Here is a 25,629-nt window from a genome sequence, read left to right on the forward strand (position 1 = left end):
GTCCTCTGACAACACAGGTATCATACTTCTGATACTTGAGATGTTAGCTCCCAATGTATGCCTAGGAGTAGTTGCTTCTCATTCCAGAGCATCGGAACTCCTGGCAATGTCTGCTGTGCCAGACGGCCATTTTTGTGGCTGGCTGGTGGCCGAGGGGAGAGCCCCTTATCGGAGCAGGTGGAATCAGGGCAGATACGTTGCGTATGAAGTGTATCAAGCTCCTAAAATCTGGCCATTCTTCTATGGCTGACTCTTCTGGTGGTAACGGATCATTGACTGCTGCTTCTTATAACCCTGCAGCCTTTCTTTCCCTGGCTACACGTTGAGAGAGGGGCCAAGCTCATCAGCTTGGGGTGAAACACTTTCCTTGCTAAGTGGTCAGTACTAGGACGGACAGGGAGACATTCACCATCATCACCAAGCCATTACATTTTGTGGAAAAAACGAAGATGAGTTTGGCAGAGTGGAGTCTCTCGGTAAGATGCAGTCATGTTCACTGTTGATCAAAACTTCCTCTGCTGCCCAATCTGCTGCTCTTCATGCTTGTGATTATTTTGGCCAGAGTGTCGTTCTCCAGGAATCACATTTTTTTTATGCTCAGTCAACGAGCCATTGTGGGTTCTGTGCTTTCTGTCAGAACCAGGTTGGCCCTTTAAGGACATCCAGTAGTGTCTGCACATTGGTACGAATGGATATTGTTAGTACATGGATCCCATTTTGTACACCATTGGAAGCAGTTATTGTCAGAGTCAAGGTGGACTCTGCAGTCACGGTTTGTAGTCTCTATCTCCCTCCTGGAAGGCCACCTACACCTGCTGTCCTAACTGCCCTCATTCAGCAACTTCCCCCTCCCTTCCTCCTCCTTGGGGATTTTAATGCCCATCACTTTTTGTGGGGCAGGGCTTTTTCATCTAGTCATGAATTCCTCATTGACCAATTTGGTGCGGACCATGACCTGTGCCTCCTTAATGACACTTCCCCTACTCAAAAGTGTCGTAATTCTGTCGTTCCCTTCCTGCATCCTGGTGACCATGTTACCCAGCTGGGCTTTCCATCATGCTGATTGGCCTCTGTATACCTCCCAGGTCATGTTTTCGCTTTGTCATGTTGTATTGATGAAATCGTCTGTGATATGTCTGATAAGGTAATCTGTTTTGCCAGCATTTCTGTTGCCTGCTTTGCAGGCCCCATTCAGGCCAGTTCCACTGTGGAGCACAGCCATTGCCACCTCTGTATACAATCGTCATCGTGTCTTGCAACATCTTAAGCGGTACGCGTACTCTGCCAGTCTCTGGGTTATTCTGTTGCTTCATCACAGGTGTGGGTTACACTTTGCACCCTCCAAGGTTGTCAGCAACATTCTTCCATTCTGGACCTTCCCCTTATAGTTGGCCTTCATAAAGATCCATCAGTTCTCACAGAGCACATCAAGACCCATTTTGCAATGGTATTGCCATCAGTCTGCTATCCAGCTGCCTTCCTCCTCCAGAAACAACGGGCTTGAAGCTCCCTGCTTATGTTTTATCCCTTGTTAGGTGGAATCCTACAGTGAACCTTTTACTGAATGGGAGCTCTTTCTGGCCCTAACTTCTTCCCAAGATTCAGTTCCAGGCCCTGATTGCATCCATAATCAATTGCTCCAACACTTCAGTCCTCCACAAGGACAATATCTCCTCCAGGTGTTTTACCATATTTGGCTCCAAGGCATTTTATCCTCTCAATGTAGAAACAGTATTGTGGTTCTTGTCCTTAAGCCTGGCAAGGATCCCTAGCAAGTTATTAAAATGGATGGTGGCTCATCGGCTCAGTTGTGTCGTTGAAGCTTGGGACCTCTATCCCCTTTTAGGAGGGACAGTGTGATCGATCATCATCGTTGATTGGAAACAGCAGGTTGGCAGGCCTTTCTCAGCACTGCCTTCTTTTTCAGTTTTCTTAGATCTTCGTAAGGCCTATGACACAGCTCACATCCTCCTTACACTCCATTGGTTGGATCTGTAGGGCCCCCTGCTGATTTTTAGTAACCGGTTCTTGTCCATGTCGTTCAGAGTTTGGGTTGGCACTGTTGGCAGCTCTCCGTCGACACAGGAGAATGGCGTTCCACAGGGCTCCATATTAGTGTCCTTTTTCTCATCGCTGTTAATGAACTTGTGGCCTCAGCCATACAATTGGTCACCCCTGCTCTGTATGTGGATGATTTCTGTATTTGGGCTAGCTCTCACTCGGTGGCCTCCACAGAACTACTACTCCAGGGTGCCATCCGACGCACTTCCATGGGGACACTGTTGCACAGTTTTCAATTATGTTGAGTATGTTGCATTTCTGTTGCTGCACTTTTTGTCATCCTGAACCGGAGCTGTACCTCAACACCCAACAACTGATCATTGTCCTTCAGTTCAGTTTCTTGTGTCTTCTTTTTGACAACAAGCTTACTTGGTTGCCCTGTACCTGTTATCTGCAGGTTGGTGGTTTTTATAAATTCAATGTTCTTCACTTCCTTGCCCATGGCTCTTGGAGCACGGATCATTCAACCCTTCTCTGCTGTTACTTGGCATTAGTTCTGTCTTGTCTGGGTTATGGGTGTCAAAGTTCATGGATCAGTTGTCCCTTCCACTCTTTCTCTCTTGGGCATGGTTCATCGTTGTGGTATCCATTTAGCCACCAATGCCTTTTCCACTGGCCCTGTTGATAGTCGTCTGGTTGACACTGGGATCCCTCTCCTTTTGATTCTGCAGTCCCAACTCCTAGTTTCCTGTGCCATCGCTCTCTGCTCAACCCTGCTATTCTGTTCTTTGTGCGGTTTCAGGCCGTTGCCTGCCCTCTGCCCGCCCTCGGGTGGGTTTACCGATTGGGCTCCACATCGCTTCTCTCCACTGTGAATTCCATCTCCCCTGCTTGTCCTCTTCCTCACATTCTCTCCTGACCACTCCCCACACCCCTTGGTTAGTTTCTTGGCCCCTGATTTGGATTGATCTCATCCGGAATCTGAAAGCCCCCATCGCTCCAATAGTGTTCCATTATTTGTTCTGAATGCTCTTACAGGGGTTTCAGGATGCAATTGCTGTTTACACCAATGGCTCTAAATCCTCTGATCTTGTGGGATATGCCTTTGTGTTTGCTGTTGGCACGGTACACCATCTTTTGCCTTGTATGTATGGGGTGTTTACTGTGGAATTGATGGCCATCTATCAGGCCCTTTGCTTCATTAAAAAGTCCTCAGTCACCCAAGTTTTTTATGTATGGACTCAAGGAGCGGCCTTCAGGCTTTCGCTCGGAATATTTCCTGCCACCCCTTTGTCTTTGCCATCCACGACCTTCCCCCCCAGGGGGTCCACAACTCTTTTGTGGATACGTGCGTAGCGAGCACGGGACCCCGAGCTAATGTGGCTTCCTTTCTGGGCTGCATACCTTCCCTTCCCGCATCCTTTCCCATTCCCCATCTTTGCCCCCCCCCCCTCCTCACCTCTGGCTCTTTCCTTCCCTTTCTCCCCCTCTGGGAGTATGGTTTGTGCCTACGTCCGGAGACGGACACTCGAAACTGTATCAAATTCTTTGCTTTCTCCGCTTGCAAGTCTTCGTCCTTCCTCTGTCCTTCTCTTTTCCTTACCTCTTCTCTTTGCCCTTTTCTCCGCTACGGCGTTTGAGACCTCTCTTGTTTCCTTTCCCTTTCTCTTTTTTCCTCCCTGTGCGTGTCTGAAGGCCAACCCACGCATTTTCATGCATAGCCGGTGACGGGGTAACGCGTAATTCCCCGCCCCGGGTAGACAGGTAGGACACGTACGTACCCCCTGGTAACGGCCAGGCCCAGAGAGGGGTGATTACCCGAGCTGATACCTTCTGAAAGTGCCGATTGGTCCCTCCGTTCGTTTGTCGGGAGGTGTGACCTGAGGTTTGAACAATCACCTAAGGCGGGAGTGCCCTCAGTGAGGGCCCCCACAGGGAAGGAGCGCGCCATCGGAGATGCCGGTAATCATGGGGGATACTTTCGCAATGGTTTCTTCATCTTCCACTATGTCAGCTCACAAGCGTAAGTTCAATGAGTCTCAGCCACAGACAGTCCTTCCATCGTTGCTACAGTTCCTTGTTGTTTCTCGGTCCGACGAAGGTCACGACTTCTCCACGGTCAACCCTTTCATTATTCAGAAAGGTGTCGACGCAATTGCAGGTCCAGTAAAGTCTTGTTCCAGATTACGGAATGGCACCCTGTTGTTAGAAACAGTCAGTGCCCTCCAGGCCCAAAAATTGCTGCGTACCTCACTGCTACACACTTTCCCTGTCCGGGTGGAACCGCACCGTACCTTAAATTCCTCGCGTGGAGTCGTTTATACACGCTCCCTCGATGGACTGTCTGACGAAGAAATTCAGCACTACCTGTCTGACCAGGACGTAACGGCTGTTCATAGGGTTATGAAAAGGGTTGACACAAACATCATTCCAACCCGCACTGTCTTCTTGACATTTAACAGAGTTCAACTCCCATCGAAAATCAAAGCAGGCTATGAGATAATTTCCGTTCGCCCTTACGTCCCAAACCCTACGCGTTGCTATCGGTGTCAGCGGTTCAATCACACCAGCCAGTCCTGTTCCAATCCGGCCAAATGTGTTACGTGTGGCAAGGATGCCCATGAGGGTGCTTGTCCACCTCCATCCCCTCGTTGCATCAACTGTATGGGTGACCACGCTGCTTCCTCTCGAGATTGCCCCATTTTTAAAGACGAAAAGCTCATTCAGGAAATCAGAGTGAAGGAAAAGGTGTCGACCTTTGCTGCTCGAAAATTATTCGCCAGTTGACAGCCCACCGTGCCTCAGACAGGAAAATACAGCACTGTCCTTGCCTCTCCTCGACCAACAACGGCCACGCAGACTTGTGACCGTACCTTTAGTGCCACGGTCGTCAGATCGGCCACCGCAAAGATCGCCCGTTTAACCTCCCCACTTTCGCCTGCCCACTCTCTGGCTCACCCTTCATCGGGTTCTGCTAAATCTCGAGCCCAAAAGTCAGACACCAAGACTTCGAAAAAAGAGCATACTCGTGAAGATTTTTTACGTACCCCAACTTCACAACCATCGGTTCCTCCTTCATCTAAACATCATGTTTCAAAGAAGGCTAGTAAGAAACCCAGTTCATCTCCTTCTCCGCCAACGCGTGTCTCATCTACAGCACCACCTGGCGATAATTGCCCTAGGCCGTCTTCTGTGTCACCGAGGCGCACTGCTGGTGGCCGATCAACCGGCCGATCACTGGTGGCAGGAGCTGCTCCTGAACAACCTATGGATCAGGATCTTCTGCCTTCGGCTGACTTCCATTCCATGCTGTCGGTCGCAAGCTCTGAGCAGTCGCTGAGTTGACGGCAACCTTGGTCACAGTCCTTCATTTTCTTTTCACCCTATGTCCATTATCCACTGGAATATCTGCGGCATTCGAGTCAATCGGGATGAATTGTCGATCCTCTTACAATCCTACTCGCCGATCATCTTCTGTCTTCAGGAAACAAAGCTGCGTCCCCATGACCGCTTTGTTCTCCCCCATTTTCAGTCTGTCCGATTTGATCTCCCCTCTGTTGAAGGCACTCCAGCACATGGAGGACTCGTGATTCTTCTCCATGATATTCTCCATTATCACCCATTCCCCTTGAACACTTCCTTCCAAGCTGTCACTGTCCGTCTTTCCCTTTCTGGATATAACTTTTCTCTTTGTACTGTATACATTCCATCGTCCACACCAATGGCATGAGCTGATCTCCTTCATCTTCTTGGTCAGCTTCCATCCCCCTATTTGCTGGTTGGGGACTTCAATGCCCACCACCCGCTTTGGGGATCTCCACATCCCTGTCCACGTGGCTCACTATTGCTAGACGTCTTCCACCAAGCGGATCTAGTTTGCCTCAACACTGGGGTCCTTACATTTTTGTCTGCCTCCACGGCAAATTTCTCTCATTTGGACCTTTCGGTCGGTACTGTTCCGCTAGCTCAGCCCTTCGAATGGTTCGCCCTTGATGATACACACTCGCGTGACCACTTTCCATGTGTCTTTAGACTGCAGCCTCAACTGCCATATGTGCGCCCGCGACGCTGGAAGTTTGCCCAAGCCGATTGGACACTTTTTTCGTCTCTAGCGACATTCAATGTCCGTCACTTTCCTAGCGTCGACGATGAGGTCACACATATTACAGACGTTATTCTTACAGCTGCGGAACATTCAATACCACGCACCTCCGCATTGCCCCAGCGCCCCCCAGTTCCTTGGTGGAACGAGGCATGCCGTGACGCAATACGTGAGCGTCGACATGCTCTTCGCGTTTTCCGCCACCATCCTACTTTGGCCAACTGTATCCACTATAAGCAGTTCCTGGTGCGATGCCGTCACGTCATCTGCGATAGCAAGAAGGCAAGCTGGAAATTCTTTACTAGCTCATTTAACAACTTCACTCCCTCCTCGGAAGTTTGGAGTCGGATTCGACGGTTATCTGGCGCGCCTAGTTTCTCACCGGTCTCTGGGCTCACTGTCGCGCATGATACGCTAGTGGACCCCGTTGCAATTTCTAACTCATTGGGTCAACACTTTGCTGAGATTTCGAGCTCTTCAAATTACCCACCAGCGTTTCTCCCGAAGAAACTTGCAGCGGAAGTGCAACCTCTTGCTTTCTCCTCTCAAAATCGGGAAAGCTATAATACTGTTTTCTCCATGCGGGAACTCCAATATGCACTCTCTTCTTCTCGCTTCTCCGCCCCATGACCGGATGGTATCCACATCCAAATGTTGCTGCATTTATCAACCCATAGTCTGCGTTACCTCCTTCGCCTTTATAATCGAATTTGGACCGACAGTACTTTTCCCAGACGATGGCGGGAAGCTATCGTCGTTCCTGTTCCGAAACCTGGAAAGGACAAACATCTCCCCTCTAGCTATCGCCCCATTTCTCTCACGAGTAGTCTATGTAAGGTTTTGGAGCGTATGGTGAATTGCCGTTTAGCTTGGTGGCTGGAGTCCCACAGTCTCTTAACACCTGCCCAATGCGGTTTCCGAAAGCATCGTTCTGCAGTTGACCATCTTGTTGCTCTCTCCACTTATATCATGAACAATTTTCCCCGGAAACGCCAAACAGTAGCAATATTTTTTGATATGGAGAGAGCATACGATACCTGTTGGAGGACAGGCATCCTCCGCACACTGTTCTCTTGGGGCTTTCGAGGTCGGCTGCCCCTGTTTCTTTGCGAATTTGTGGCGGAGCGCATATTTAGAGTGCGGGTGAACACTACTATCTCCCGTACTTTCTCCCAAGAAAACGGGGTACCCCAGGGCTCCGTGCTAAGTGTTGTACTGTTTGCCATTGCCATAAATCCAATTATGGATTGTCTCCTTCTTGATGTCTCGGGCTCCCTCTTTGTGGACGATTTTGCGATCTACTACAGCTCTCAACGGACCAGCCTTCTTGAACGACGACGTCAAGGATGTCTCGATCGCCTCCACTCTTGGAGCATCGAAACCGGCTTCCGTTTTTCTTCCAGTAAGACCGTTTGTGTTAATTTTTGGCGACGTAAGGCGTTTCTTCCACCCTCCTTACATCTAGGACCTGTCAACCTTCCTTTTTCAGACGTGGCTAAATTCTCGGGTCTTATGTTTGATAGAAAACTGCGCTGGTCCTCCCACGTTTCCTATCCTTCGGCTCGCTGTCTGCGATCCCTTAACACTCTCCGTGTCCTGAATGGTACCTCCTGGGGAGCGGACCGAGTGGTCCTTCTCCGCCTCTATCACGCCTTAGTGCGCTCGAAATTGGACTATGGAAGTGTAGTCTACTCCTCTGCTCGGCCGTCTATTCTTCGGCGTCTCGACTCTATCCACCACCGTGGATTACGGTGAGACTGCTGAACCTCCACTGTCCAATCGGCAAGCAGTCCTTCTGAGTCGTTATGCTAGCCATCTGTCTTCCATGCCTGCTAATCCAGCCCATGACATTTTTTTCGATGCCTCCTTGGATGTAGGGTATGCAGGCCGCCCTTCCTCCCTACTACCACCGGGAGTCCGCTTCCGTCAACTGCTCCATTCTCTTTCCTTCCGCTTTCCTAAAACCTTCTTGACAACTTGAGGTACAGCACTGCCTTGGCTCCGTCCCCGGATCTCCCTGCTCCGTGACCTTTGTCAATTTCCCAAGGATGGTACCCCTTCACTTGTTTATCGTCGGGCATTTGCAGCTCTATGTGCACAAATGAAGGAAGCCACATTTATTTACACTGATGGCTCGAAAACATCGTTAGGTGTAGGGAGTGCCTATATTGTTGGCGACACCCCAAATCGATTTCGGCTTCCCGACCAGTGTTCGGTGTATACTGCGGAGCTTTACACTGTTCTCCAGGCTGTCCAATACATCCTCCACCATCAGCGGATACAGTATGTTATCTGTTCAGATTCTCTCAGCTCTCTACTCAGTCTCTAAGCTCTCTACCCTGTCCACCCTCTGGTCCACCGGATTCAGGACTGTCTGCGCTTGTTCCACCCGGGGGGCGTCTCGGTGGCGTTCCTCTGGCTCCCAGGACACGTTGGTATCTGTGGAAATGAGGCGGCCGATATAGCGGCCAAGGCTGCAGTCTCTCTTCTTCGGCCAGCTATTCGATCGATTCCCTTCGCCGATCTACGGAGCGTTTTATGTCGTCGTGTTGTTCTTTTATGGTACGCACATTGGTCGACACTTCCCCATAATAAATTGCGGGACGTGAAAGCTCTTCCCTGTGCTTGGACCTCTTCCTCCCAAACGCGTCGGCGGGAGGAGGTAATTTTAACTAGACTTCGGATAGGGCACTGTCTTTTTAGCCATCGACATCTTTTAAGTGGCGATCCTCCCCCACTCTGTCCCCACTACTCTCAGCTGTGGACTGTAAGACACCTTTTAATTGAGTGCCCCTATTTTACTCCGTTACGCACCCGTCTACAGCTGTCGCCTGATATATCGTCTATTTTAGCAGATGACACGCGCTCAGCCGATCGCGTTCTCGAGTTTATTAGTGCCGGTGAAATGACGTCAGTCATTTGAAGCTTTTTTTTTGGGACCACCAACCCCTTTCTGTAGTGGATTTTTAAGCCTTCCTTCTGCTTTGAGTTTCTCCAATTTTTTGAGTTTCGTTCCCATTGCTGCTGGTTTCCATTTTCGGTTTTTACTGTTTCCTAAGTCACGGACCGGGCGCTAATGACCATAGCAGTTTTGCGCCCTAAAACCAAAACAACAACAAAAAACCACGACCTTCTCACTGATTTTGGTGGTGCTGCTTGTTCGGTTGATTTCCTTTGGGTTCCTTGCCACGTAGGTATCCCGGGTAATGAACTTGCTAATCATCTGGGTGAGAGGGTGGCCATCTACCTCCCATTCTTCATGACTCTTCCAGGGCAGATTTATGGCTTTAAATCAAATCCCTTTGTGCTCAGTCATGGGCTGACTCTTGGGATGCCACCTGTATGTCTAATAAACTTTGCACCATTGAGGAGACTCCCGTCATAAGGCATTCTTTCCTCTGCCTCTCTTGGCGGGAATCTACCCTCCTCTGCCATCTTCACAGTAGTTGAGGAGCTCCCCTCGCGGTGATCCATATTTTACGGGACTGCCCCCATCTGTAGGCTCTTTGTGCGAAATATGCCCTTCCTTGTCTCAGATGTTAGCAGGTGACCCTTGCATGGTTATATCTGTTCTTGGTTTTCTTCGCAAAAGTGGTTTGTCCTCTCAGCTAGAAGTCCTTGATTTTTCCTCTGGGATTTGAGCCTGCAGTTTGCATAGGTGTTGGTTATGGAGGCCTTGACCTTTCCTTATTGCTGGCCAGGTTCCCCCCCCCCCCCCCCCCCCCTTTCTCTAAATTTTGTCTAGTGTGTCATGCTGTTTTGTTTCCCCGTTTCTTGTGTTCTTCCCCTGGTGGTGTCTCTGTTGTATCACGATGATGGTACGGTGTGGGTGTCGGGATGGGTTGGTGGTGGGGCTCGTACCCCACCGCACTTAGTGTTTCTGGTGCATCCCTGCTCTCCCTTTCTGCATCCACCACCCTCCTGTTGTTTCCTCTTCCTGGTGCCCTGATGGCATTTTCCTCTTTGTTTGCATGTTATGCCTTCCCCTTGATTGGACTGTGCTGTTTGTGATGTGCCTCTCTTGATTTTCTTTAATGCAGTAGTTTTCTTTGCATTCTGAATCCTTATGCTGGTTGATGATTGGTGGTTTTTTCAACTTTCCCAGGCAGTTTCCTATCTCATGGGCAAGAGGATACCTCAAACCTCCATCCACTACTCCTTTCTCCTTGACAATCCTTATACTTACTATACTTTGCCCACCATTGCTAACGATTTTTGTTCAAAATTTAACCAATGGCTGGGTTAGAAGCTGGGAACCAGGACATTTTAATGACTAGTCAGATGCTACTCCTACACCACAGTGAGACAATACAGCTGAAAATCCACAAGGAAGCAATTAATCATAATACTAAGGAACTGCGAGTTAACTTGCTCAGTAAGATTCACTCACATGTTAATTGGGGACACAGGGCAAATCTGCACTGGCTACACAGTCAACTGTCTTCAGTTGAAGGTTTGTGTGAGGACAATGTGTGGAGCTATTACCAGTTGTCAAGAAAGCGTATATGATTCATATGGTGTCATCCCCTTACATACAGTAACAATGTCATCGAGTCACTTTTCAGCATAAGGATGTGTGGCTGGAAACTCAGGCAAGATGAAGATTGTTAAGCTTCTTCAGAATAGTACTCTGTCCCTCAAGGTGTATTTTTCTCATTGGAAGGCGAAGCAGCTAGCATTAGATGCTTGTGGTGTACACACACCAATATGTCATATTTAGAAAGTTTGCTGATGAGATGGCAGTCTATGGTACGTCTCCTGTTCTGGATGATGGTATGGAATTTATCAAGCTTCTTGTAAGTTTACTTGCCCTTTTTTTCTGACACCGTAACTGATCGAGTGTACTACTTAATTTTCAGCTGTGATACATTTCCAGTGTTATTCCTTGTTGTATTCCTTGCACAATCAGCATTTTTTTCAGTTTTTCTGAAAACATTGGATGACTCTGTATACTCAGTGTGGCCTGTATTTCTCGTACATGGGTGCCTAGGATTATGTCCATATGGCCTCAATTTCAAATGCATTTGCACCATGTGAATCAGAAACAGTAAATACTCTGATATATGTTATGGTGCAAGAGCTGGCACAGTAAAGTGGTGTCACGAACAGTGGTTCTCACTAGTACTGGTGATAACAATTTCATTTTTTGTCTTGGATTGTAAAACAGCAATAATTATGTTATCTTTTTGTAGCTAATAGGTTCTTATTAATTTATAGTTATCACAGTTTCATTTCTTTTAACTTTTCAAGTTGGGCTTCATATATTTGCAAAAACTGTCTGTGTAATGATGAATGAAAGTGGTAGTAGTAGTAATAATAATAATAATAATAATAAACAAAATGTTATAAACACAAGTTCCAGAGAAACCAATCAGTCGAGACTTTTCTTCAGAGTTTTCAGAGCAACCACCCAACTATTTCAATTAAGTAGTGTCTTTCACCTCGCAACTGTGATTTTACAGTTGCAGCTGATGGTAATCAAAGGAATGGACACACAGTGTAGATTTTATTTTTTCTTGTAATATTGGATGTGTTTACTTTAATGGTATGTTACATTTTAACACATGTGAGATGTGGATGCAGTACATTGATAGAATCAAAGTATACAATTGCTTAGTTGCATCATAGTTTTCAGAGGACATAGTATCTGGTGTAATTGTGCAACATACACACGTTGAATCTGAGTTTGATTATTCAGATTATTCTACACAGAAAATAAACATGTCTAATTTTTCACATTTATGGCCAACAATGAAAGGTCATTCTGCTGTTAACTAAGACATACAGGTATTCATGGTAAGGGCTACAGCAAATTTCCACATTGTGTTTCCAGCACCAAAAATAGTGAGCTGCCAGTACAATTGAAGTTAACAGCGTTGGCAGCCATTGTGTTGTGTGTTGATGTTGGTAACAACTCATGTGATGAATGAAGAGAACTGAATGCGAGGAATAGTGTGTCGGTTGTTGGTAGCAAATCAGAATGCTTGTTCGTAATTTACTATTGTTTGCAAATAAAGTTAGCTGATATTTTGTTCTATTATGTTAATATTTAATTACATCACTGCAACATTCAGAAAAATCGAAAATAATACGTACAAGTAGGTTACGTAATGGTGACCACTACACTACAAATCAATCTGTTACTGCAATCATATTTTCATTTTGAGATTTACTGGCATCACCAGTTCACAAGCATTCCAACCTATCCTAGGCCTCGGACTACACAGCAGGTCAGTCTGTCAGCCTATTTAGTTTTATTCTATTTACGTTCATGACCATACAGTCACATTTCATCAAAAACAAATGTAATGAATTCATATGAGATTAAACAGTTTTCGTTTGCAGCTATATACCATCACCAGATTGGCTACAACTAACATCAATGAATTGCCAGGGTGAGATGTCCCGTCCTGATACTAGCTGCAAAGCCATCCTCAATCAGTTGTATACCCTCTTGCTTGATATAACAAGGATAACTGTATGCCTCTCTGTCTTCAATAACTCACAGAGTCTAGCCAGTGTATTCTGGATAAGACAAGACATTGAACAATTTTAATACAGCTGAAGAAAGAGTACAAAGGCCTGTTTAGTTAATATCAGTGACCGTGTTAATTGGCGAGACCATACCGCATAAGGAAATTTCTTCATTGTTAATTTCTTAATGGAAAATGGATTTCAACGAAAGAATTGCTTTTCCATTCCACTCAAACAGTGACACATTGCACTGATAAAATTTGATTGGCCACAGTTGCTCTTAAACAACTCTGCTGTGTAACATTGAAATGGTACACTTTAAACTGTTTTCTTCTTAAGTGTCTGTTCATATCTGTGGTGAAAATGTGAGATTTGTTACTCTATAAAATTCCTATGTGCCCTTTCCTGTCAGACACCTCTAATCCAAAACTGTTAATAAGTAAGCTTCTCAGATTATATACCTGAAGTAGAGTTTTTGTTGCCATTTTGTTCTGTGATTGTGAATGACAACCAGGCTCAAATTTACACTAAATTTACAGTAAATTTAAACTGTTTCGCTGTATTGCTCAAAGTTAATCACTTTAAAAGAAGTTACGTTTTTCCTTTTTGTAATTTTCCAAAACCTACATTCTGATGCTTCTTCTGAAATCGATAACACTTCCACTACGGATTATGCTGCGGATATTTGGAAATTTTCTGGCTCACAGATAATTTGAGAGCAGTGTTCATTGCCCAGCAAAAGGTTAAAATAGAAGACCTATCTTTCCAAGAGCGCATCAGTCATTAAGTCTTAAATGTTAACTTGAAGTCTCAAATTTCAGTAACTTCTGTATAGTTCGTTGGTACATTTACTACGCTACTCAATAGACATAGTTATATACATTTAAATGACATTCATTTTGTTTATTGGCATCACTTACAATTGTCATACAAGCTCGAACTGATTCATTTTCATAAATTCATTTTAAACACCAGTTTTACAATAATACCCAGAGAGATGTTAAGTGACGACCCAATGTTCTCGCCATTGTGGACTCTCGCCATTCTTGTGATCAGTGGCCCACACTGTTGATTTGCTGCATCTTTGGAACATTGATGAATGACTGGCCAGGATCTCATCAGTGGGACATGAAACAGACAGAAAAATAACAGCATTTTAGTGCACACATCATGTAAAAAAATTATTATTATTACTACTACTAATACTACTATTTAAAAAAAAAGATGTAGTTGAAATTTTGGTGTGTGCATGGGCAGTTTTGACTGTATTTGTCACAAATTTAAATTGTTTGTAGCCATAATTAATCACCAATAATTATATTTTATTCCTTGTTTGTAGTTTATGCTAAATGTTTTTTGTCAGTTTAAGGCATTAGAATATCTTTTTGTTTTGTTTTAGACTGGAATGACGCCTTTGATACTAGCAGCATCTGCTGGAAAAGAAACAATTGTTAGAACATTAATAGCAAATGGTGCTGATGTAAATGCCACAAGTGATGGTGGGCACTCGTCCCTGCAATATGCCTGCTCTAAGAATTGGAAAGACGTAAGGAAAGAATTCTCACATCTTCTTCTGTACTTTTACATTTAATTATTCATAATTGTTAATACTATGGTGAAATAATTGTGTGAAGTCTGGTGCTGGAGACAGATAAGCTTGGCAACAAAGCTGATATATTTTGTTGCGGTCTTCAGTCTAAAGAGTAGCTTGAGGCAGTTTACCTTGCTAATTTGCCCTACACAGGACTAACCATCTCTAAAACTTGCATCCATTTGAACCAATTTACTGTAATGAAGTGTTGGTCTCCCTCTACTGTTTTTGCCCCACAAACTTCCTCCATTGCCAAAATAACAGTTCTTTGATGATGCCTCGGGAGGTCATATCAAATGATACATTCTTTTATTGGAGTTCTGCCATAAATTCTGTTTTATAACACCACATTTTAAAAGCTTCTATTCTCTTCTTTTGTGATCTGCTTGTCATTAACATTTCAGTTCACCCTCAGCTGCTCAGCATTTGTTTGCTGAGTACTGGCTTGGCAACCCTAGGCTTCCTGAGCTGGGGACTGATGAGTGCCACCAACCCTCTATCACTGTATGCTCTGTGCATGCTTCAGTGAGCTCCATGTGGTGTTGCACTGGAACATTGTGTGTCACAGGGAATGTGGATCTTGGCTTGAATGCTTGGATCTTGAGGATTGTAAAAATCTTTTATAAGGCTTACCTAGGCTCGTGAGGCTCTGTCTGGGTGAAACCTTGTTCCCCTGCTATTCGTGAGACAGATTCAACCCTTCAAACTCTCTCTCCCTTCTCCTTGCAGAATGGATGGACCACACTGGTAGGTACCAACACACTGTCTAACAAGAGCTTGGGTAGCCATTCCTCTTGACTCAGTTAACAGTAATAGAATGCATGCTGGTTGTCAGAATGTGTTTCTAATAGTTAAATGGAAAAAGGGCAACTTTGATGCAGTTTCGCCATTCTACACCCAAAAAAGTTTGTAGGATATTGCTGGAAGCCATGTTGGTAGAAACATCTACTTCCGAACAAGTAAAGAACCTCCAGTAAGCTCGGTGCCTTGGGGAGTTTGCAATTGAAACTAAACTGCATAACACCTTGAACTACAGCAAAGTTATTGGGACTTTTAGAGATCTGGTCGGTAGTCCCAAAGAGGAACTGAAAACTTACTGAACCAAAGAAGGCATTGTCGACGTGCAAAACATCATGAAGAGTGTATGGCAATGTTATCAAATCAGACTCTTAAGCGGGTATTACACGACAGTCTACCTTGAATGGTACTGATCTAGTGCGACAGCCATCTAGCGGTAGAACTGGTGGAACTACGAAAATCAGCGGATGCATTATCTGTGCGCCAAAATAGAGAGCAGTTCTAAACTGCCGTCAATCCGCACATGCGCAGTAGGTACCGATAACTCGTGCATGTGTAGGAGTAGTACCACAGTGCTTTCTGCTTGTTGTTTGCATATTGTTAGGCGGCTAGTGGCTAATTTCAGATTTTCGTGTTGGGGATTTTCCGCATTTTTTTCAGTAAGTAGGTTTCATAAATGCAGAAAAAATTCATTTTGCAGTAGGCTCTTCTATACCAGCTGTTAGTGAAAGCATCTTTTTTTTCTATTTATTGCTTTGTATGCTAGAAATGAAATAGAACAAAGAGGCGTTAAGCGTCTTAATTCAGGCATACAACGAGGAAAGGTGTATGAATAACCTGCTGTATCACAATAAGAAGGTACATTGGCAATCATTTCTTTCTGATTATGCATATAACATTATATGGTTTTTCAATTTGTATCATAATGCGTTAGTTTACAAAAGTTCATGTTTGATTTGATTGCGTCTCTTGCTTTATTCCAGCATGTCAGAAAAGAGAAACTGCCAGTGATAGTGGAGGAAATCCTTGCAGTTTGACCATATGTGACAGATGAGGACTGCAAAACTCTGAGTGGCACATATATATATTCCAAACTTGGGAAAATAACACAAGTGCACCTTTAAGTATTGGGCCTTAAAAGTGTTGCAGATTGCATTGCATATATCCACAACTTCTGAAATGGTGGGCTGTGCTATTCTGTTACTAGAAGCCATACTTTTAAGAGATTCCCCAGTAGCCAGGAAACTTAATATTACAACCAACCTGCAACGTAATAGGGCATTTACCAGTATTTTATTCATGATATAGGCTAGTATGATCACAAAAGTATAAACATATGATTTAATTCTTACTTTTGAGAATGTGAGACAGCCTCCCTCATGTCTGTGTCACTTGCTAATTCCATCTTCTCTCATAGACAGCAGCTTCTCGAAACAAGCCATGTCCACCCTCACAAAGCTCCAAAATTCATGTGGATCTTTGAGCCTCAGTTTTTTCATAAGCAGTGAATATAATCCCCTGCCTTTGTCCTTTCTTTTCAGCCAGGATCGAACTCAACATTGTCTGGCTTTTTGTTTTTGTCATCATTCTGCCCTAATCTGAAGATTTACTGTCACTGCCAAGGAAATAATCCAAAAAGAAGTGGGTCCTCCATGTGCAAAATGCTGTATAAATACATGTACCTGTGTAACCGAGTGTTGCAATACAAAACTAACTGTTGAGTCTGTAATTTGTAACATTAGCAACATATGTAAGACAATAACAATTACTGACTAAATAACGATAAAAACAATTTCTCATTAAATAGGAACCTTGAGTCACATAAATAATTTGAATGACTGATGTTCCACTATGTTACACGGTCCCCCTTGTGTTTCGCGCGGTAGAACGAACAACTTTACAAGATATCAGTCAGTTCTGTTTGTGTTTCGCCCGTTATCACTGTCTATCATGCATGTGTGCCAGGCGTATCATCTCACTTGGATAGTTGGTTACAGATATGCATGCTTGGGGCGTTGGTGCATACGTGTACAGTCTATGTGCATCGTGTAATAGGGGCTTTATACTTACATTTAACAGCACCAAACTTCCAGAGCATGTCGAGGCAGGTGGCCTTATTTCCCCAACCCAATGTGCTATTTTAAATGCCAGCACTTTGGACACATTACACTTGGTTGTAAGGCCGAAGTCACTACTAGCAAATGCGGTAAAGCCACCCATGACTGAGTCAGTTGTTCATCTCCTTTGAAGTGTGTAAATTGCTCTGAGGATCACCCTGTCTGGAATAGGGATTGCAGTGTCTTCTGTGAATAAAGGAAAATACAGGAAATTAAAACAACAAAGCACATTCTGTATGGTGAAGCCACAAAGATATTCGAGGCCATATAACCACTCATTTTCACTGCCTACTTCCCTTCTGTTCTGAAGCATCCAGTCCAAGAAACCAGTGCTGCTACGCAAACAGAGGTTGGTAGTGTCAGCACTAGAACTTGCGTTTTATCAGTGCACTTCTGCTGTTACAGTTGTTTTGAAGCCTGTCCCTCCTCTCAGAACTTCAGAAAAGCTCCTGGTTGCCAATGTTGCGAACTCACTGTTCTTCAGAAGATTCAGTGTGGTTCACTGTCCAGTGCTGCAACTACCACGTCAGCGGTTGTGGCTCTGAAGCCTCCTTAGACTGAAAAATCAAAGTTGAAAGCGAAAAATCGCCCACTGATGGAGATAGGAAGTACACAGTCCGACAATGTCGACACCGTCCCCTCTGACATCTCTCTTGATCTTTTTCAGTGTTGACAGGCCTTAATGTCGGACTGAGTCAGGAAAAAAATGCTATCCCCGCTATAGATGGCTCCCATCCTACAGTGGAACGTTAATTGGTTCAAGAACTGAAACTTGTAGCACAGGAATGCCTCCCGTGCTTCTGTTTGCATGAGAAGTATATTAGTGTCTGATGCTTCTGTACTATGGAGCTATATGCTCTGTCAAGTATGCCCTGACTGGGGGCATTTGCCAACAGTGTGCAGTACTCCTCTGCTCTCCCCCGACTACTGACCTGCAAGCAGTTGTAGTTGAAGTTCGTGTGTCAGAGGATCAATGTTTGCTCGCAGCATTCCCCCCCCCCCCCCACCCCCCACCCCCTCTAATGATGCGATTGATTCTGAGGCTCTAACAGATCTTATAGAACAAATTTCCCTGACCATATCTCCTACTGGGAGATTTAAATGGCCATCATGTATTGTGGGGCTGGCCCCTGTTCAACCTCGGGATTGGGGTCTGGTGAGCCTCATGATGAGCTGTACATCCTGAGCAAAGGCATTCCCATTCATTTCTGTGCTGCTACTGGGTCATTCTTAGCCATCGACTTCTCTTTCTGCTCTACAGCCCTTGCAAACTCTGTTCAATGGGAAGTCACTGGCGATCTTCATTCCAGTGACCACTTCCCGCTCTGCACTCACCTACTGGATGGAGCTCTTTCTGAAAGGATGTAGCCACGGTGCTGTTCAGCCAGCTTGCTGTGTTTGAATGCCGTGACAGCATCCAGGAGTTTGCGATCCATGTCACACTTGTAATCCACCATACCACTAACTTCTCCATCCCAAAGTCCTTACATTAGGAGGCCACCTGTCCCTTGGTGAAATGATGAACGTCATTCAGTCATTTGGGTCAGGCATGCAGCTCTATTTAAGAAGTGCTCAATGGCAGAAAACCTTGCAGCTTTTCGATTGGCGAGGAAAAAGGCTCGACATATCATAAAGGAGAGCAAGAAAAGGCATAGCAAGTGTTCCTGGACTCTGTCAACCATTCCACATGTTCCACTACAATATGGGAAGCTATCAAGGAGGATTTCCAGTAAAGGTAGTTAGTTGCTTATAGCAGCATTATTGAATCATGGGTGTCTTCAAACAACACATGGAGATACCGTGCAGGGAATGGCAGAGCATTTTGCGCTGGCTATTGCCACTGCCAGCCAGAATCCGGCATTCTGTTGTTGCAGTGCCACCATGGAAAGCGGTGAATGGGGCTTCAGGTTATAATGTAATTCTGATTACTTTCGTAAATGATGAAAGTCTATATGTGGTGAATGCAGCTTGCCGCTAACTCGGTGTAATGTTTTGTCTGTACATAAGTGTATCTGTCGCCTTTATCGCTCTTTCACTCTCACACAGAAATGTTCTTTATTTGTATACAGATTAAACTATATTAGTTACTTGAAATCAGCCTAGTAGAATCTCTGGTGGAGCCCTTCGTCTTAATATTCAGCGGCTGGCTTGCTAGAAAAGATCTTTGCATTGGTTATTATTATTAAGCGCTGCATTCAGTTGGGAAAATCGATCGTTTGAACCATTCGTTCAGTTTACGACAGATCTAAAATTTCAGATGTGGACGAAGCCTTTTTGGACGATTTCTAAACTCATTGCAGGCTCTCTTCGTCACAGCTGAAACTTCCCAATTAATTACAGGGCCCAGACAATCATCAATGATTCAGACAGAGAACTCATTCGTCATTCACTCTAGAATAAAATGGTCACAAACCTTATTTCAGAGGCAAAATTATATTGATTCATTTCCATACATGTTCCGTTTGGTGTTGGTTCCAAGTCTCTTGCAATTTACTTGTACAAGTTTATCTTTCTCTTTACTATCGCGCTAACGGCACAAACTATCCTCTTTCCTATCCCGCTTTAGCGCGAAGAAGAATAAATAAAACTCTTTTAGCACTCCGATAATCTTCAAACGAATACTTCCGAAGCTGTTCCTCTCTCTCTCTATAATAACCATGGAGCATACATTTTCGTACCTCTGTTGTTCCAAGGAATAAACGTACTAGAAAAATACCTTGGCGTCGACGAGCTGTCGGCGCATATATTACTAGGAAATCTGATCAGATACTTTTCAAACGTAAATAAATGTGGATGATTTGATTGACCATTATTAATTATTGCGTGATAGAGGGTAATTTTCCAGTGGGGAGATTACAATGCCCCTCGCAGCGAGCGAAGTTTGTGAGCTCAATTTTGATTTACCGAACACACTTCGCGAGCTATCTATTAGCGTGGATAACCCGGAAGTGATGATTGTCAGTCCTCCGACTGAAAAGGAATATTATGTTTGAGACAGATGAAGGAAAGAAAGGTTGAAGACAGAAGAAATGAAGAGACAGGTACCGCGGCTGTATTGCTTTTACGTGCATCTAGGTGTTATGTTTGCTGTGCACAACCAAGGAAGATGATCTTTTATGAACTGATGTCAGGGTCTACCCATTCGGGAACTTTCTTAAGCAGGGAAACCTTGGAAAACCTCTTAAGCTTAGACCCCCCAGCCTACGGTACATAGAAGATAGGAAAGCCTATAGAAGAACAAAAATAATTTTGAAATTCATCTCTAAAGGAAAGACAGTGATCAATTTGTATCACAATTTGGAGAAGAGTGGCTTGTGCCTCTAGCAAAAAAAAACGTTTTACAATAAATAACGTGAATTCGCGTTTTACAATCTTGCTTCTAGTACAATATCTTGTGGTGCTAAACTCCCCCGGGTCTTGCATGTCCCCGACGTCCACATTTGTAGTCGGTCTTCTACGCGGCCCAATCTGTAGTTGATCTTCTACGCGGCCCACAATGGGAAGAGTAGAAGGAACAGGGATACTCGAATTCACATGCAACATTCATTCCAAAAGAATTAGCAATGACCAAAATGGAAACTCTTCCTGTAAGAGAACTGATTAGGTTGCACCGTCCAAGATTCTCCTTTTTGAAAGCAAAATCCTTATGGCTTCATGGATCCTTTTTGTTACGACATACTTCACGGAATTCAACGATTACTTAATGATGTTGCCAAAAGCATCATCCGATTTTTTCGTTTGAATACTCTTTTTTACTTTGCCTCCCCACTTGTGTTTATAAGTCCAAAAGTTTTCACAGATTTTCTATCATTGATTTGTTCTTCGTAATTTAAAGGATTCATGTAACTTACTATAGATTTTGGATTCAAATCATCGAATAATGGAAAGTGTAGTTCATTTTATACCAAGACATCATCCATATTTCCTTGATAAGTCGTATAATTTAGCTATACTCAAAACCTTTTATTTTAAATACATATATTTTTACGTTTGAGCGCTGAAATGTAAAAGTTATTAGCATTGAGAAATGCGGATTCACCTCTTTCATTTACTCTCTGATTCATACGGTGTTCATCCATGCTCATATATGGAAATGGATCTTTCACAAAAAATTCTCAAACGAACCCGAACCATTAAATTACTACTGAATCTATGAATATTTACTTTATTTAATCATTCATTAATAAATTAAAAACTCTTAACTTCTAATTATAACACCTATTCCTTTTAAAGTGCAACATGAATCAGTTTATCCTCACGTGTGGTGCGAGTCTCTTACAAAGCATCTCTGTATCGTCTATATCGATTTTAGTTCTCGCGCCGACGTCAACTGTTTTGTGCGGGAAATTATCTTTGCGGCGTTAACCGTCACTCACAATTCACTACCACAACACATTCCTTCACACGTTTACACAGCTAAGCGTTCACATGAGATTATATATGAATATTCACTCGGAACCTCTTTAGATTATTCAGCGTCATTTGCGTGAAACATTTCATTTTCTTGAAGTTCAGTCAGATCCTTAATCATTCTTGATGACATTAGCAATGCTAAAGTCTTATATTCACCCCAACACAGGTGAAGCCTATCTCCACTATCTTCTTTACAACACTCGATAATAATAGTTAGTCACTATTTCTATACTCTATGTTACTGATTAACTCTTTCAATTTAAAGGTTTCTATCACTACACACACACAGTTTATGGTTATGTTTTTTACGAGCGTTCATTTCTGTCACTCGGAACACCATTACTCACTATCTTCTAATCTTCATTATACTTTTTTAAGTCGTTATGAGAAAATAATCCTTTTATTTTGTTCGATCCCGGGTATGCTATGTCACGACCAACAATGGGGAGAAGTATGGGCTTGTGGAGGGTTCGATCAAACCCCATTTCAACATGCGATCTATTTCTTTTTGTTCTTGAGCCTTTACCCTCCAGGGAACAGGATAGAAAGTTCTACTATATGTTTCGTGCGGCTTAACGTAGAGATGGCATATGTATCCCTTAATAACTCCTGGCGTCTCGTCAAACACGTTTTCATACGCTAATAATAATTCTTTGAGCTGCTGCTTCTGATCTTCAATAATGCAGTCGGATTCATTTAATTTCTCATACACTAATTGACCGAAATCCCCTTTGACTTGGACCTCATTATTTACGTGCTGTTTAGAATTCTGCGCAGTCCTGATTACTTGCACGCTGATCCCACTATTATATTTTCTGGTAAGGCTTACCTTTTTCAACAAGTCCAACTCAATTTCTTGTTTATTTACATTTAACCAAAATTTTCCTGTTTTAAAATCTATTCTGCATCCGTATTGACGTAGGCTGTCGACTCCGATAATGCAGTCTACCACCAAATTTTTCACAACAAGGAATGTGCTTAATATTGCTACATTTCCTACTTCTACACTAAGTAGTGACTGCACTTTTACATTAGCCGATCTGGCCCCAACGGCGCCTATTATTCTACAATTTTGAACTGGAAAAATTGGTACTCGTCTTATATTTCTGATCTTGTTGAATAGAGCCTCCGAAATAACATTCGTGGTTGCAGCTGTGTCTAAAACCGCCGTTATAGGTACAGTCTCCAAAATGACTTGCACTTCGGCTACTGCCACCTGTTCCTTATCCTCATCTTTGGGTTCTAAGTCCTCGGTCAATTCATCTGCCAGTAATCGTCCATCGTACGTTAGCATTGGTCCACATATCCTGTTGCCCCTCAACCTATTGTTGACCGCTCCTCCGGGGCACGAGTGGGTCCTTACTAGTTTGTTGGATTTTGATTCGCCTGGTGGTTGACATCATCCGTCACTTCGGTAATCACCGGTTGATTCGTAGATGTCCGTCCCCACTGATGTTGGTTATTTGAGTTTATTCCCCCCGGTTGGTTCCACTTTCTATTACCGTTATTGTTCCATGCTTGGGGTCTGAAATTCCTTTCGTTCCCCCATACGGGATTGTATCGTTTCCCATTCCTGTTGTTCCTTGGATAGCCCCTCGCAAGACTATTGCCGGTATTATTGTTGATATTTTGAGGGGTTTCTCCACTATTTATCGATCTCTGTGCGTTCCCTTGCCTACCATTTGGCGGAGGTTCTATCTCCCTATATTGGAATCTATTGTTGCGGGCTTTCGGGTTGTTCTCTTCTATAATGTCTATATGATCTAACGTCGTGAGGAACGACTCCAAGTCTTTATCATTGCCGTAAATTAATTGATTCCGTATACTAGTTGGTAGTCTTGCCTTACGTATGTTTATTATATCTGGCAAAGGCATAGGTCTGTCCCAATATCTAGTTTTATTTATATATTTCTCAAAATACTTCCTAAGGCTTCCTTTCGAAAAAGAGAAAGGCTCTGGGTAGAGCACCTCCTGCCTTAGGCGTTCCTGTACCCCTTCTGACCAGAATTTTGCTAAAAACGCTTTCTCAAAATCGTCATAGGTCGAGCAAACAGACGTCATGTCCGAGGCCCAGATCGCCCCCGAACCTTGTATATACCCAGTGACGAAACTGATCTTCTGCCCCTCCGACCAATTTCTGGGTAGCACTCCTCTAAAACTCCTGATAAAAACAATCGGATGGACCCCCCTTTTGTCAGTGTTAAAAATCTGAAATTGCCGATGCTTTATCATTTTTTCTTCGGCATGGCACAGGCTTTCGTAATCTCCGTCCGATAAAACTTCGCGCGAACAACTAGCTCGTGGCAATTTAATATTCGAGTTATTCACACAAGTCGGTATCGTGTGCGAATGTGCAGTAACTGGCTCTATAGTCGTTGGCAACTTCTGCTGCTGGCCGGTATTCACTTGTTCTGAGCCTTGTTGTGAAACGCGTATCGACTCTGTTATCGTTTGTTTCCATTGCTCAAAATCTGCACCTAACTGCTGTCGCACTTCCTCAAGTCCTTTCGCAAACAAATTCTCTTCCTGTTTGCCACATAGACTCTGGAATGCTGCTTTAACATTTTGCTCAACGTTTTCACACATTAGCCTTTTGTTTTCTAATGTGATTTCAGATAGTTTACCCGTTAATACATTAATTTGGTGGTCTATAACGTCCTGACGTTCTGTCAGATGTTCCACACTTTCCTTTAAGTTCGTCTGCGTACGTGCCAATTCAGGAAGTTGCGCAATTGCACATGACATGGCATCTTGCTTCTGTACTAATTGCGGAACCATTTCCACCTGTTCCCGTACGGTGTCTATCTTAATAGCCACATACTCCTTCATTTCTACACGTACGCGGTGAGTGGATTCCTCACATTGAGCCTTAACCAATTCTATTTGTGCAGTTAATTTTCGTTCCGTCTCTTCGGCCTGATCTTTAAGTTCCTTTGTCTTCGCCTCTATCCGCTGCTCTAATTCGGAAAAACTGTCGTGTAACTGCTGCTTAATCTCAGCTTTCAGATTTTCCTGCCCCTCATTAACTGAGGCGAACTTCGCGTTAATGTCGGTTTTCAAATTTTCCTGCCCTTCAGTAACTGAGGCTAATTTTGTATTCAAATGGTTTTGCCCTTCAGTAACTGAGGCTAATTTCGCGTTAATGTCGGTTTTCAAATTTTCCTGCCCTTCAGTAACTGAGGCTAATTTTGTATTCAAATGGTTTTGCCCTTCAGTAACTGAGGCTAATTTCGCGTTACTATCGATTTTCATATTATTCATGCTCTCGGTTATCATCTGCATCTGTCTCATGATAATTACTAATGGATCTAATCCATGTTGCATACCTGCTGTTACATCTCCAGCCGTGTCTACAGGGCGTTCTATTACGCTATCTGTAGCGATCGGTTCTACCACACTTCTTACTACATCACTATCATCCGTGCTCACAGCTGAAGGCTGTTGCGTGTTGCTCTGCTCTGCTTGACTCATCTTAAACATTGCCCTAGTTAAAACCATATAAATATTCTACAGTCAATATGTATATATATCTCCTTTCACACAATAATACTTCTGTGGCTACTTTCTTATAGTACTTATTCAGGTAAATGCAACTAGGGCAGTTCAACCAATCTACATGTAGCATGAACACAATTCGTAAATGTTCAAATCTACATCTACTTCCTCAATACTAGCAAGCTTTAATACAAAATTATAGATCTGGCCTTTTTTCTGCGCCCAGCGTGCTGCTTTTCTTTGAAGATCCAACTAATTCGCCTGCGAGTATCTCTTCTCTTTTCCAAGTTAAGTTGTCTCGTCGTAGTTCACATGAAACAGAGAACAAAATTATTTTAACAACGTCCAAAAACGTGTCCTGTCACGGATTGGCCATTATAATGTAATTCTGATTACTTTCGTAAATGATGAAAGTCTATATGTGGTGAATGCAGCTTGCCGCTAACTCGGTGTAATGTTTTGTCTGTACAGAAGTGTATCTGTCGCCTTTATCGCTCTTTCACTCTCACACAGAAATGTTCTTTATCTGTATACAGATTAAACTATATTAGTTACTTGAAATCAGCCTAGTAGAATCTCTGGTGGAGCCCTTCGTCTTAATATTCAGCGGCTGGCTTGCTAGAAAAGATCTTTGCATT

At 43.7% G+C, this 25,629-nt stretch overlaps 1 protein-coding gene across 1 annotated transcript in view; it reads left to right on the plus strand.

The window, feature by feature from the left end:
• LOC126236273 (26S proteasome non-ATPase regulatory subunit 10-like) overlaps positions 1-25,629 on the plus strand; it is an 87,495-nt gene that overhangs the window by 33,265 nt on the left and 28,601 nt on the right. Inside the window, exon 3 of the mRNA XM_049945432.1 lies at positions 13,977-14,123. Coding sequence (XP_049801389.1) covers positions 13,977-14,123 — 147 coding nt within the window. The remainder of the gene's footprint in view (positions 1-13,976; positions 14,124-25,629) is intronic.

Source organism: Schistocerca nitens, chromosome 2, assembly GCF_023898315.1.
Source record: "Schistocerca nitens isolate TAMUIC-IGC-003100 chromosome 2, iqSchNite1.1, whole genome shotgun sequence".
Classification (NCBI taxonomy): Eukaryota; Metazoa; Arthropoda; class Insecta; order Orthoptera; family Acrididae; genus Schistocerca; species Schistocerca nitens.